This window comes from Halichoeres trimaculatus, unplaced genomic scaffold (assembly GCF_033239565.1).
Source record: "Halichoeres trimaculatus isolate MK-OKI-2021-1 unplaced genomic scaffold, fHalTri1.1 fHalTri1_scaffold_8, whole genome shotgun sequence".
NCBI lineage: Eukaryota > Metazoa > Chordata > Actinopteri > Labriformes > Labridae > Halichoeres > Halichoeres trimaculatus.
In genome coordinates, this window is record NW_027437186.1 from 5,196,724 (window position 1) to 5,209,820 (window position 13,097).

Here is a 13,097-nt window from a genome sequence, read left to right on the forward strand (position 1 = left end):
TGTTTTTTAATTTACTATAGTTCAAAATTATTTCATTCTAGTCACCAGTTATTTTGTGTTTCTGTCATCTGACTTTACATTTGACAAAAAAAAAAAACAAACAAACAAAGAAAAAAACCTAAAAAACAAATAAATGCATTCAATAAAATAGCTATTCAAATCCTACTTATCAACCGTTTGTTCTCTTTACCTTGGTCTAAATAAATATTTACCTGTTTGCACCAACTGATGACCATCAGTTGTGCCACCTGACCACTTCAGAAATGACAGGAAATCTGAATATTTAAAAAAAGAATAATTTTATTTTCAGTTTTTTTGTTTAACAAAACAAGAAAAACAAGAGACAGAAAGGAAAAAAAATGTAACAAACAAGTATGCACACTACCATAGACAGTGCAACAATAATAGAGGGGTCCAAATCCATGCGGGTCCAGAATTGACATTTATAAGGGATGACAGTCCAGTCCTTAAGTCCAAGATTAAATTGAAGATCCAAGTGCAAAGTACGAGTATTGATTCCGAAAGGAAATACCTTGTCTTAGATACATGGAGCGAGGATGTACAACTGATGACATCACTTATACACATTATCAAAACCTCACAGTACAACAAAAAATATACATACTTTATCAGTTAATAGACTGTTCCTTCCCCTTCTTTATATATTCAATAAAGGGTTCCCAGATTTTTAGAAGCTTTGGGTGTGAGTTGGACAGAGTGTAACTAATCTCCTCCAAGTATAAGCAAGAAACCGTATCATTTAGCCAGGCTTTAAAAGAGGGAGGAGTGGCTGACTTCCATTCTTTCAGACTTGCCCTTTTTGCTATAACCAGGCAAAATTTCAAGGCTTGTTGTAGGGCAGAAGGAAGGGTTAAACAGTGATCAGAACAGCCCAAAATAACAAGAAGACAGTTGGGAAGTAAAAGTTTTTAATATGTGATACTGTAAAGATGGAAGATGTCTTCCCAGAAGCCTTCGAGTATCGGACATGACCACAGTTGATGAGCTAATGTCCCATCCCCCTGTTTTACACTTATCCCATTTGGCAGATACATTTGAATAGATTCTGTTTAACTTTGTTTTACTGTAGTGCAGTCGCTGAATGATTTTAAACTGAATCAATTGCAGCTTTACATTGATTGAACAAGATTTTATCCCACTCAGGCCTTTTGCCCATAGATCATCTGAAATGTCTACACCAGTATCTCTGACCCAGGCGTCCCTAACATGAAGAGACGGGGCTTCCATAGAAAAAAGTTTAACAGAAAATCTGAAGAATGAAATGTTTGATTAAAGGCATCTTTGAAGTAAAACAACAAAATTTACCCCAAACTCTAAACTGATTGAAAACAGGATCACATTTAGTCGGCATGCATAAAAACAAAACACAATTTCAAGGTTGTAAACAAACCATGGCAACTGCAGTGCAATATTTTGTAACAGATACACTGTAAATATGATTGGATTATTGTTTACTGAAACAAGAAGCTGTTTCACAGTTATATTCCTCAACATTCTGAGTTGTTGGTTCATCTCTAGTATCAAGCCAACACTTTATTTCAGGTACGCAGATGAAAGCAGTCCCAGTCGTCATGTGTTCGCAGAGCGAGTCATAGATGAAGATGCAGAGGCATTGGCAGATATGTGGTCTGCTGCAGAAGCATGAGACTCCCTGTGCTGGATTTTCCCCCTTTCAGACGTGACAAAGTGGATCCCTAGACAGCCTAGAAAGAATAATGATCCTCTGGCTCTACAGACTTGTTTGAGCTCCTTATCATGGTTTTGCAGGACAAATGTATGATTTTTTTCTGTTTGACAGACGAGTCGGGCTTCACTGCATCTTTTACTCAGGCAAATACAGCTTTTCATTTCCAAGAGTTAAGTCAGGTCAGATTCACTCATGGAGCGTGTTTAACATGGAGCTGAAGCTTTGTTACTTAAAACTCATGTTTAAAACACGGGAAAGCAGAATACCTCCTCCATAAATTAGTGTTTGAGCTCAAAAACTAAGACTCTGTCTCTTTTTCTGTCCTGCTTCACAGACGCGATGGCCAATCCCTCTCCAGCCAAAAGTATGGGTGACCCTGGGATCACCCCGCTGTCTCCCTCACACACCCAGGTGAGTCTGTTCTCTCTGGATCCTTTTTATTTCCTGTTTTTTTATTTGGTGTCTGAAACACTGTGCTGTCTTTTCTAATCAGATTCAGACGCTGGCATCATCTATCTTTAGGAGTCTTATTATATTTGATCCTCACTGCTCTGTCACCCTGGAGTTAACAAACAGTGCTTGGTCTGTCTGCTCGTCCTCACTCAAGCGTCCTGACACATAATCATGTTAGAGGAGCTCATTCTGAGGAGCAGATAGGGCGAATGAAGCAGTGACATGACAGTCAAACACAGCTCTGTCAATCTAAACGATGAAAATCAGGATTATTTTACTGATCCATTAATTAAACTGTTTAAAAGAGATAGCAGACAACAACTCACTGGGAAACAGTTATCCTCCAGCATCTGTCGCACAAAGATCATTTATCACTGCACCTTTTTATATAAAATCATCCTCGCTGAGTTCTTAAACCTGGAGTTGCAGTTGAATGATTTGCAGCTTTTGCCAGTGCTGCTGTCAGTGTTGATGTAATTGATCTGGATCTGTCATTGTTCTCCTTCTAAATAACATCAAAGTGTGACTAAGGCCTGCTTATATGGTTTAAAATGCATCTGTGTACACACCATTTATGAGTTTCATCATCATCATCATCATGTTTCTTCACCCTGTCATACTCTGTGTCCTCTCCGTCCTTCAGAACGACACAGACCAGGTCCCATCGGGGCCGTCCTTCGTGGTGGTGGTGGCCATCGACTTTGGCACCACGTCCAGCGGTTATGCTTACGCCTTCACGAAGGAGCCAGAGTGCATTCACACCATGAGGTAGGCCGGCACTGCAATGCAGACACACACCGGGGACAGTGAGTGTGTCTGTGGGGACAGGACAGTCAGCTTTGAACAAAATTCAACAATACCAGTGTCAGACTTTTGGATGTTTTTTTATTTTCACTGGTCTGAATGCCAAAAATCAAGAAAATAGTTTTTTTTCCTCACCTTAGATGATTTATGTTGAGTTAAATAGATAAAAATCCTGCCAGGAAATCTTTATCACGACAGAGAGATCTGTCTGCTCTACCTTCAGAACAGTTTGCACTCTAACAGAGCATGACTTTAGTTTGTTTGTGTTTAGTTTTAGCATCAGTGTCTATGTTATCTCTCTGTGTAGGGACAGAGTTTGTTGTAAGCAGTTAATGAGCTCCAAGCTCAAACCCTGAAAGCCTCGTGACCCTGAGGTCAGCCCTGCTGCCCTCGGTGCCTGGCACCACAGGGGTTAACAGCTTCCATCCCACCACAGGCTGACAGGTGTTTAGACGACTGGTTCATGAGTGATTCCTCACATTCTCTGCATTGCTCTGCTGAACTGCACCAATTGGTTTTATTTAGCTCCAGTTCATGTGCATCTTTAAAGAGGGGGTATGGTGCCTTTTCTCAGTCCTCATTCTGTCCCTCTGGTGGAAGCTTTACATGTTTTAGAGCTCAAAAACATTATCTTTGGTGTTTTAGAAAACCCTTATTTAAGCCTTTGTTGAAAACACTTCCTTTTAGCTGCTGTCTCTTTAAGACGCTCCACTTCACAAGCCCCCTTCCCTCTGATTGGCCAGTAGGGCTGGTAGTATTGCAAAAAAATGATATTATGGTGTTTTTTAAGGCTGTGACAGTATCATGGGATATAACAGATTTTTTTGTTTGTTTGTTTTTGGTGAATGTGTTGCCAGAAGCTTGGTAGGTTTATAATTCCCAATAATTAGTATTGCTAATTGGAAATCAGTAATGAGTAGGGATCTCTAGTAATCTGGTGTGGCACATTGCTATGCCTGTAAATCACTTCATGTTACTCATGTCTCTGATTGAAAATGCTGCAGAGAGCCAGCCCGACAACCACATCCAGCTTCAAACAATATGCACTGGAAACATAAAAGCTACACTGCAAAAGATCAGAAAGGAAAACACAGTTTTCCAACAATTCAGTTTAAATTTTTAGTGATATTAGTGTTGGTGTTTGAATAATGGGGATTCATAACTGTTACTGCTCTGTCGAGAGGGTCGGAGCGCACACAGCGGTGACACGTGGGGCACGTGGCACAGAACCAAGAGTGAAACGCGTCAATGAAAAGGGATGATGGGCAAACATCTATGACAATTTTTAATGACACTTGATGTAAGAATGGTACACAGTTGATGGGGACCCTGCCAAGACCAGAGCGCACTGAGAGCAAAGCTGGGCTGAATAGCCTGCAAAAAGAGCGCAAAGTGAATATAATGAGACACAATGATGTACCAGTGTTCCTTAAATCCATACCATCATGAATTTGGCCAATGGTATATCACAAATGCCGGTATACCGTCCAGCCCTATTGGCCAGTCTTCTGGAGGCCGGTCTCAGATGTGTCAGACCTTGGTGTTTGAGGTCCACCTCTAAAAACATGTCTTTAAAAAATGGGTTTCCTCATGTCCAGACCTCACCATTTCAGCTAGTCTTGTGTAGATATCCTGCTTTACTTATTATGAACTGCTCTCTCCAGAAATATGGGTTGACCCGACACCCCCCTCTTTAAATTCTCCTTATCCTTTCAAACTGACCCAGCTGATACTAAAGATATGAAGAGATTACACAGATGTTTCCGTGTCAAACGTCTTGACTTGCTGTGACTTCATGCTTTAGCAATGGTTGAACTCACTGAAACAGTTCAGGGTCTCACTGTGAGGACAGACAGAAAAAAAAAACTGCTGACTCCTTACACTGATGGCACACAGGTGCATACAAAAGGTTAGCTGAAGCAAAAACTCTGAAGGCACTGTCACCCTTTAATTTACCTGTCAAATATCCTGACACCTACTCAGGTCTTTGTCAGGGACTATCTCCAGTGGGGGGTTGAACAGCTGTGAGGTTTACACTGATCAGCTGAGTGTTCGGATCATTCTTCCTCAGTATACATGCTTATTGGCCAAAGCCCAGCAAGTGATTGGCTGTTTTCTAAATCACCTGCTATGCTAGCAGTGTGTGCTAATTTGACCTAAAGGTAGTATGGTAAAAACAGCAAATGGTAAATTTTGTTCTCTTTCGGTCTATGGCAGGTGGCATTCAGTTCAGTTCAGTTTCCATTGCAGTAATAAAGTATTTCTGATTTCTCATTTCTGATCTGATTACTGCCACCTACTGGGACAAGTTAGCATTACAACTACAATTCTACAGCACTAATGTTTGACAGTAAAGTGATGCAAGTCCATATTAACCATCAACTTACTTTTACGAACCATAAGTTGATGCTACGGAAGCTGTTATTCAGACAGCTTTCCAAAACGTGTTTGAAGTGGAGTTTGAGCTTCTTTTCAAATATAAAGAATAACCTGTTCAAACTTAAAGAGGCTGTGAGGACTATCCAGAAAAAGTTTTCTTTTTTGAGATAAAGACTCTGTTTTTCCTTTTTTCAACACTACTTTTATTTGTTCAAGTCAACTTTTCCCAGGATGCAAAGCAACAAGATAGTATATGTATTTGTTGTTACATAGAGCTATTGATTGAAATGCGACAATCAAATGTTGTAAATTTAGTTTGTAGTTTAGTTTAGAAGGTGAGCAGACTGTTTAGTGTTCCTCACAGCCTAGTGTTCTGGGAGATGTCTGTAACATGTAATGTTAGTGAATCCTGGTTATGTCCGACCAGAGCTCAGCTACCAACTCCAACCTCACCAAGCAGAGCTAACGTAACCTCACTCTTCATTTAATTGATAGACTCTCAAGTTTGAACAGACCACTGCAGAATAACTGCTGACTGTTGGTTGGGATGAACATTAGCAAAAACAATTGAGCCTCTGTTTTGGCTGGTGCTCTATCTCTCTCCTGTCTGGCCTCTGCTCTGACGTCTTTTTCTTTCTGACACTTAGGCTCCAGTGTGCAATGCTACGAGAAATCTAATCCAAGAAATCCTTTTCATCAGAAATTAAAAAACACAAATCTGTCTTAAACTTTGTTAGCTGGCGTGGTACTATCATAGGGACCTCTACGTGCCATAAAACAATGTGGTCCTGGAAGATAAAAATTTAAATTGGCACTGATAATCTCAATTTAAATCATGGACTTTGATCAGGGTATACTTAGAAGGGACTCAAAAAACTTTCAGGGCTGATTGAATGTTGTCTTTTAAAGTAAGAGCACACTTTCTGTCTCGAGGCCTTTGCAAACCAACTGTGACGTGAATAGATGGCAAAAAAAAATTTGGAGGCGTCATATTCAATCTGCGCAGCTTTTTTCTCCTCCATATGATGTCTTTGTAATCATTGTCTTTGTAGTTTTTAGGTCTTGTAAAGAACCAAGTGCTGACAAACAATCAATCAATCAATCAATCAATCTTTATTTGTATAGCGCCAAATCATAACAAATGTTATTTCAAGACACTTTACAAAAACATTTACATGTCTAGACCCGTAAATGTTAATAAAATTTTATTAGCAGAAACCCAACATCAAGACAAGATAAGGAGTCTTATCTTATCTTAATCCACCATGAGAACAGGACTTTGCAGCATTTAGCAAGTTACAATGGCAAGGGAAAACTTCCCTTTAACGGGCAGAAACCTCGGACAGAACCAGACTCATGTTAGACAGACATCTGTCTCGACTGTGTTGGGGTTAGAGAGACAGATAGAGGAGAGAGAGTGGGAGAGAGCATGGGGGGCGGAGGGGGGGGGGGGGGGGGGGGTATAGGGATACACACACATTCACACACGCACACACACACACACACAGAAAGGGAGAGAGAGAGAAACATACGCAGTCTGAAGTTTGGCGCTGTGGTGACAGTTAAGGAGAAACCAGCAGGCTATTCCCGGCAACAATCCAAAACAACAAAATCAATGTTGAATATTTTGGTATGTGACTTGTCAAAGAGTGTTCTGATTGGTAGGATGTGTACTGGTTGCAAGCAAAACTTTGGAAAAATTGACCTTGGTCCGAAAAAATAAAAGCTGCAATTTTGCTCAGGGGAGTAGCTTTGCTGGTGTAAAGCTTGCATTGAAAAACAAACAAACAAAAAAATAACATGTGAAATGTTTGCGTGAAGAATACTTGTCTGGTGTGCAAAGGGCTTTAATCGTGAGGCAAGGAGGAACATCTCTCAATTTTTTAAGGTGAATTATCAAACAACAGCCCGCAGCAGAAGAAACAGAGGGGACACAGTTTTTTTGTATCCTCAATGATTTGTTTAAGTGTTCCTCTCTTTCTGCAAATTTGAATAAAATCTGAAGTGCATGCAGCCTAAAAACCGACCTGGACCCTCAGGTCCTTTAACAGATCTGACAAGTCTTTATTCCGCTTCTCATATTTATGTCTGTCTGACATTTATCTGCATTCTCTGCTTCCAGCTCCTTTCAAAGACTCTCATCACCAACTTATTTTAGACACTGAGACACTGAACAGAGATGAAATACCTGGATGAATACAACAGAAACAGAAAAAGGACACAACTCACTGTAAAGTGCCACGAAACAGACCCACCCTCAGTCAAAGACAAATGTCTGACACAAGACTCAGGACTTTCCCCTGACACGGATCATTAGCTAATCACAAGATCAAATGGAATCATATTTTTCACTCATTACAGCGAGATCTGCTGTGAAAACAGCTCGGGATCCTCTGATTATTATGATTATTTAACTTGGGTGAGCCGGTCTTCTGCTGAAAGCCTTACCCAAACAAAGGCTGCTCTCAGGCTGCTCTCAGGCTGCCTGTGCCGTGCCACAGAGAAGGTTTTTGGTTTCTCTAAAGGAATCTCTGAAAAGAGGTATAAGAGGGGTGGGAGTGTCTGCTGTGCTGTATGAGACATTCCTCACCCTATCGTCCCAACATTAGCATTCATCAGCTGTCCTCACTCGCTGTGAAGGACACAAACGCAGCCAGAGCCGGTGACTGTGACTGGAGCAGTCCACAAACAGATGAACAAAGTCAGATCTCCTTCAGCTCACAGATATTTATAAAACGCTTTCTGCCTCTCTCCACGCTCTCAGTGAAATGTGTTCATTATTTATAGTCTGACATGATTCAGTCGTGCCTCAGTGAGAGGGCGCTGACTGTTCAGTGCTTATGAGAGACCTCACCATTAACACTAGCCTCAGTAGCTTCTTCAAACAGGGATGCTTTCATTTGATGTAATTTTTTCAGAAAAGTTCATAAACAGACCAAAACAAACAAGATCCTCTCATGAAACAGGTAATTTTCTGTTTTCTGTGGAAGAAGAAAGTCACCAGGAAATCTCTCAGAGAATGTTCAGTTTTCTGAAGAGCTCCATCAAACACAAACAAAGAAAATGATAAAATAAAAATCAAACACTGCAATTCCTTAAGTGCCCACTTGAGGCTCTTTGCAGAAAGTTTAACAACCTTGTAAAGCATTTCAGCTGTGCTGCAGTATTTAGCGATATTATGCAAATAATATGCAAATCACACCATCGTGGCCCTTCCCCCAAAACCCTCCTTTCAATGCCAAAGAGTGACAGAAAGTTGAAACTGAAAAAAGACAATAAGCGAAAAAAGTGTGATTAAAATTAGGAAACATCAGTGAAATTATAAACTGTCATAGATAAAACAGTGACATGAGAAATATGATTTTCATTAATAATCATCAGAATGTAAGAATTTTTAAAAATTAAGAAAAATATGTTGTCTGTGTTTTGACACCAATATACTTTTTTTGTTTATACACATTTTGAGTGTCAGTGTTTTTTTCAATGGCAAATTTTATTTTAAAACCAAATATTAAAGTCACCTTTTTGGCTCCATAGGTTTAATTCTAAATAAGTCACATTAACTGATGAAACCAAGTTGTCAGAAATTTGGAAATTTGATTTGACTGCTTTATGATGATCCAGGTCTCAGACTCAGAGGTCTGTGTGCTTGTCTTTGTTTTGGGTCGGGTTAAAAGAGCCAGAAAACTCTGTCCAGACTTATTATTGACTCTCCATAGTGTCATATTTGGTCACAACCTCAGCCCTAAACCAAGCTTTTCATGAACGATACAAAACAAAAACTGGATATCAACAGTTAATTTCACTGTTTGACAATTAAACCTGGTTAAATGAGCTTTATACGAAAAACATATAGAAGCTCAAAGCCACAGACATCTCAGGTGTTACAGTGCAAAGTGTGACCCTGTTGTGGATGGATGCCTTCAGTTTGTCAGTAAAGACACTACAGTGCCTTTAAACACTGGTTGTTCTGTGATGGCTGTGATCTTGTCAGGTTTCTGTTAAACATGAATCTGCTGTGGACAATCATTTCTGACAATCGGCCTCAGAACAACCAGACATTTCTATGCTGCTTTCAGTTTAAATTCAGTGTTTACAGAACGGTAACTGAATGAGTGGAGCTAAACTTAGCCATCTGCAAGGCCATTCCAAGTTCATTTAACAGCATTCATATAATTTAAACATTCTCACAGCCTGGAACAGATTTTCATCTCAGTGTCTCTTTTTTATTGATTAGAGCTGGCATAAGTGATTGTTTCAGACTGTTTTATAACCAGATAGGCACTTTTCACCATAGTTTTAACTAATAGACAAAATGAGACAGAAACTAAGGTCAGAGTTCAGTGGTGATGCTTGTGTGCACGTATGCGTAGGGCTGAACGATTTTGGAAAATATTCTAATTGCGATTATTTTGGACCAATATTGCGATTGCAATAAACCACTCTACAGTATGACCAACACAACGAAGGACACTGTCAACATATAAACAAGTCTTTCCTGTATGCCAGCCCTACATGTTATGATGAAGTGAGATGAATTGATGCATGAGTTGATATGAATAACCTATCTTAAACCATTACAAACACAGTATAATATTGACTGATTGATTTGACTTTGAGCCTTGTTGACATATAATAATATTATCATTAATTTCTTTAAATAAAATCAGAGAACAAACAACAAAGCAAAGCACTACAGAACAAGAGGTCTGGTATGAACCATAATCTGAAAAATAAATAGGAATCTCACACTAAATAAAGTGCAGAAATGTAAAGGGGACCAAATGTAAACAAGTGCAATGCACTTTTTTTTTTAAATGTATAAAAATTGTACTAATCTGTCATCAGTAACAAAACACAATCTAAGTTGCAGAAATGTAAATAAAAACAAAGTTTTGTCTCAACCACTGAAATATATAAACTTATTGATTGCACTTTTTAAATGCACTTTATTTATTTATTTTTTTTAATTGCAGCCTTTGAGGTTTAAAAATTGTATTCTGTAACATTGCGATGTCAGTTTAAATTCAGTTAATTGTTCAGCCCTACGTATGCGTATGCCCTTGTATTTTTTTTTTCTTTGTGTGTGTGTGTGTGTGTGTGTGTTTATATTTGATAGTTTTTTTTGCTGTATCTCATGTCTATTGAGCTGTGCTGATAATCATACCAACTTTGTCTGAGTTATTAGTCAAGGTTCATTAACAGCGAGATTCGCATCAGCCAAATTAGAACATAAAACTATACTTAAGTCTTTCTTTTTCAATTTCATTTTTTTCTTTTTTAGTTTCATTTTATTTCTTTTTTAGTTTCATTTCATTTCTTTTTTGATGTCATTATATTTCCCGTTTTTAGTTTTATTTTGGATACCTTGCAAGGAGCCTGTTGTTATCCTGTAAGATGTCAGCTTTGTTGCTTTTTCTGTTGTTTTACAAAGTTTCAGTTTAATCAGTTCACATGTTCCCAACACTTTGGACTGTACCATTTAATTTGCTGAGTACAGTTTTTATACCCACTTTGGAAGAAGGTAGACTTCTTACACTAACATCTTTCCCAGGTATAATTTGTTTTGTTTGGAAAAACTGGTTCATAGAAAATGTCTGCACTCAAACTTATTAGAATTGTTTTATGTTTTATACTTCTTATCAGTCAGGCTTCTTCTGTCCACTTTTTCCAGACATCAAGAATTGGCTCTCAGGAGCTCTTTATTAGATGACCTCGATCATCCCATCATGCACCTCTCCCCAGGAACAGGAGGAGTGATAATAATAGCTGACCTCCATTTGCCCAGTTACATGTTGAATTAGCCTCAATTAGCCTGGAGGACTGGGTGACATGGCGTATTGGACGTACTGGAAAGATGTGCTGACTTCTCACTATGCAAAGAGTTTTTAATATATACATAAACAAATAAACTCTCAGTTTATGTTGAGGGTGGCACTTGAGTGTTAAAACAAGGGTATGTTAGCCTTTAAACCCTTTTACTGTTTGTGAACAGTTAGGTGTGCATTTTTTCAACAGATGTACTGCAGAAGAGAAGGTTTTGTCCAGCATCTACTTGACATTATAAATATTACAGCGAACTGCACCTTTACATTTCAGGGTGGTCAAGATATGTGTTGTTGGGTTGCTCACTAGCATAGATAATACTTTCATAATGAACTGTAGTTTAAAGAGAGGGTATTGTGCTTTTTTTCAGTCTTTACTTTGTCCCTCTGGTGTCCCCATAGTAGTTTTACTTGATTTACAAGTCAAAAAAACACCCTCTTTTTTTTCTCACTCTGGGTTTTGAGAAAATTCTGACTTCATTTTAGCTACTGTCTCTTTAAGGCTCCAGGCTCCATCAACCCCCTTCCTTCTGATTGGCTAGCCCTCTGGAGGCTTATGGGCAGACCTTGGTGTTTGAGGCCCTCACCTCTAACATTTCATGAACCAGTTGAGAAATCCTTATGTGATGACCTCATCATTTCAACACATCCTGTGAAGATCATATCAATGCTTTAATCTGGTTTTGGCAGCTGACTCATATTAAGTGATTATAACGTGTGTTTCACTTCAGCACACGCAGGTTTATGTTGATCAGTTTTCATCAATTGGCTGAAACACAGAATATCAGTCGCAGTATTGATATCATCTTTGTGTCTCCTCAGGCGCTGGGAAGGTGGAGACCCAGGTGTGTCCAATCAAAAGACTCCCACCACCATCCTGCTCACTCCAGACAGGAAGTTCCACAGTTTTGGCTACGCTGCACGTGACTTCTACCACGACCTGGACCCCAGTGAGTCCAAACACTGGCTGTACCTGGAAAAGTTCAAAATGAAGCTCCACACCACCGCGGTAAGAATGTGATCAGAGCGAGTGCCTACCCGCAGATCAGATCTGCAGGATACACACATGCTAAGCAGCAGCACAGACACTCTGCACCCTCATCACTCACAGGCTCACCTTGGCTGACAGCGTGTATTGAATTTCTGTACGGTGCGCCTGAGCTGCTGCTGCTGCTGCTGCATACTGCTGACTCCTTCAGTTTGTTGGATGTGGGAGGCTGCAGGCTCAGGGACCTTTACTGCCTGTAACTCTCTGCAGGACATCAGGGGGATGCTGTTAGCATCAGCAGTCTGCCTCAGTAAACAGGGAGGTTCACAGTGTGTACGTCAGCCTGGACATCCACTTCCTGTGTGCTCACTGACTGACAAGTGTGCTGTCAGCTCTGAAGTGTAGAGAGGCTTTTTTGAAAAAGAAGCAGACAGTCTTTTTTTAAAAATCACAATCAAGATTGTGAAATCTCTTTTGGCTCATTGAAATATTAGTTTTCAACATCACTTATCCCAAAATATTTTCTTAAATTCATGTTGATGAGAAAAGGCATCGGTTTTACTATGTTGAGCTTGATCAACAAACGAGGCACACACTTTTAATCTGAATATTAGCAGAAATCATGGTGCATGCCAAAACTGAAACTTTAAACTTGAATGTTACACTTAGTGGCCACTTTTTTAGTGACACCTTGCGAGCATTAGGTCAGACCCCCTTAAGCCTTCGGTGCTGGAAACATCGCTCAAAGATGTTACACCGTATTGACATGACAGCATCACTCAGTTGCTGCAGATTTGTCGGCTGAACATCCATGATGAGTATCTCCCGTTCCACCACATCCCAAAGGTGCTCTATTGGATTGAGATCTGGGGACTGTGGAGGACATTTGAGTACAGGGAACTCATTGTCATGTTGAAGGAACCAGTCTGAGATGATTCCA

At 39.6% G+C, this 13,097-nt stretch overlaps 1 protein-coding gene across 3 annotated transcripts in view; it reads left to right on the forward strand.

The window, feature by feature from the left end:
• The window catches only part of hspa12a (heat shock protein 12A), a 77,445-nt gene that overhangs the window by 31,413 nt on the left and 32,935 nt on the right, over positions 1 to 13,097 (forward strand). For all 3 annotated transcript variants that reach the window (XM_074675511.1, XM_074675513.1, XM_074675512.1), the window contains exons 2-4: positions 2,043 to 2,119; positions 2,805 to 2,929; positions 11,992 to 12,178. In XM_074675511.1, the coding sequence (XP_074531612.1) occupies positions 2,043 to 2,119; positions 2,805 to 2,929; positions 11,992 to 12,178 (389 nt within the window). The remainder of the gene's footprint in view (positions 1 to 2,042; positions 2,120 to 2,804; positions 2,930 to 11,991; positions 12,179 to 13,097) is intronic.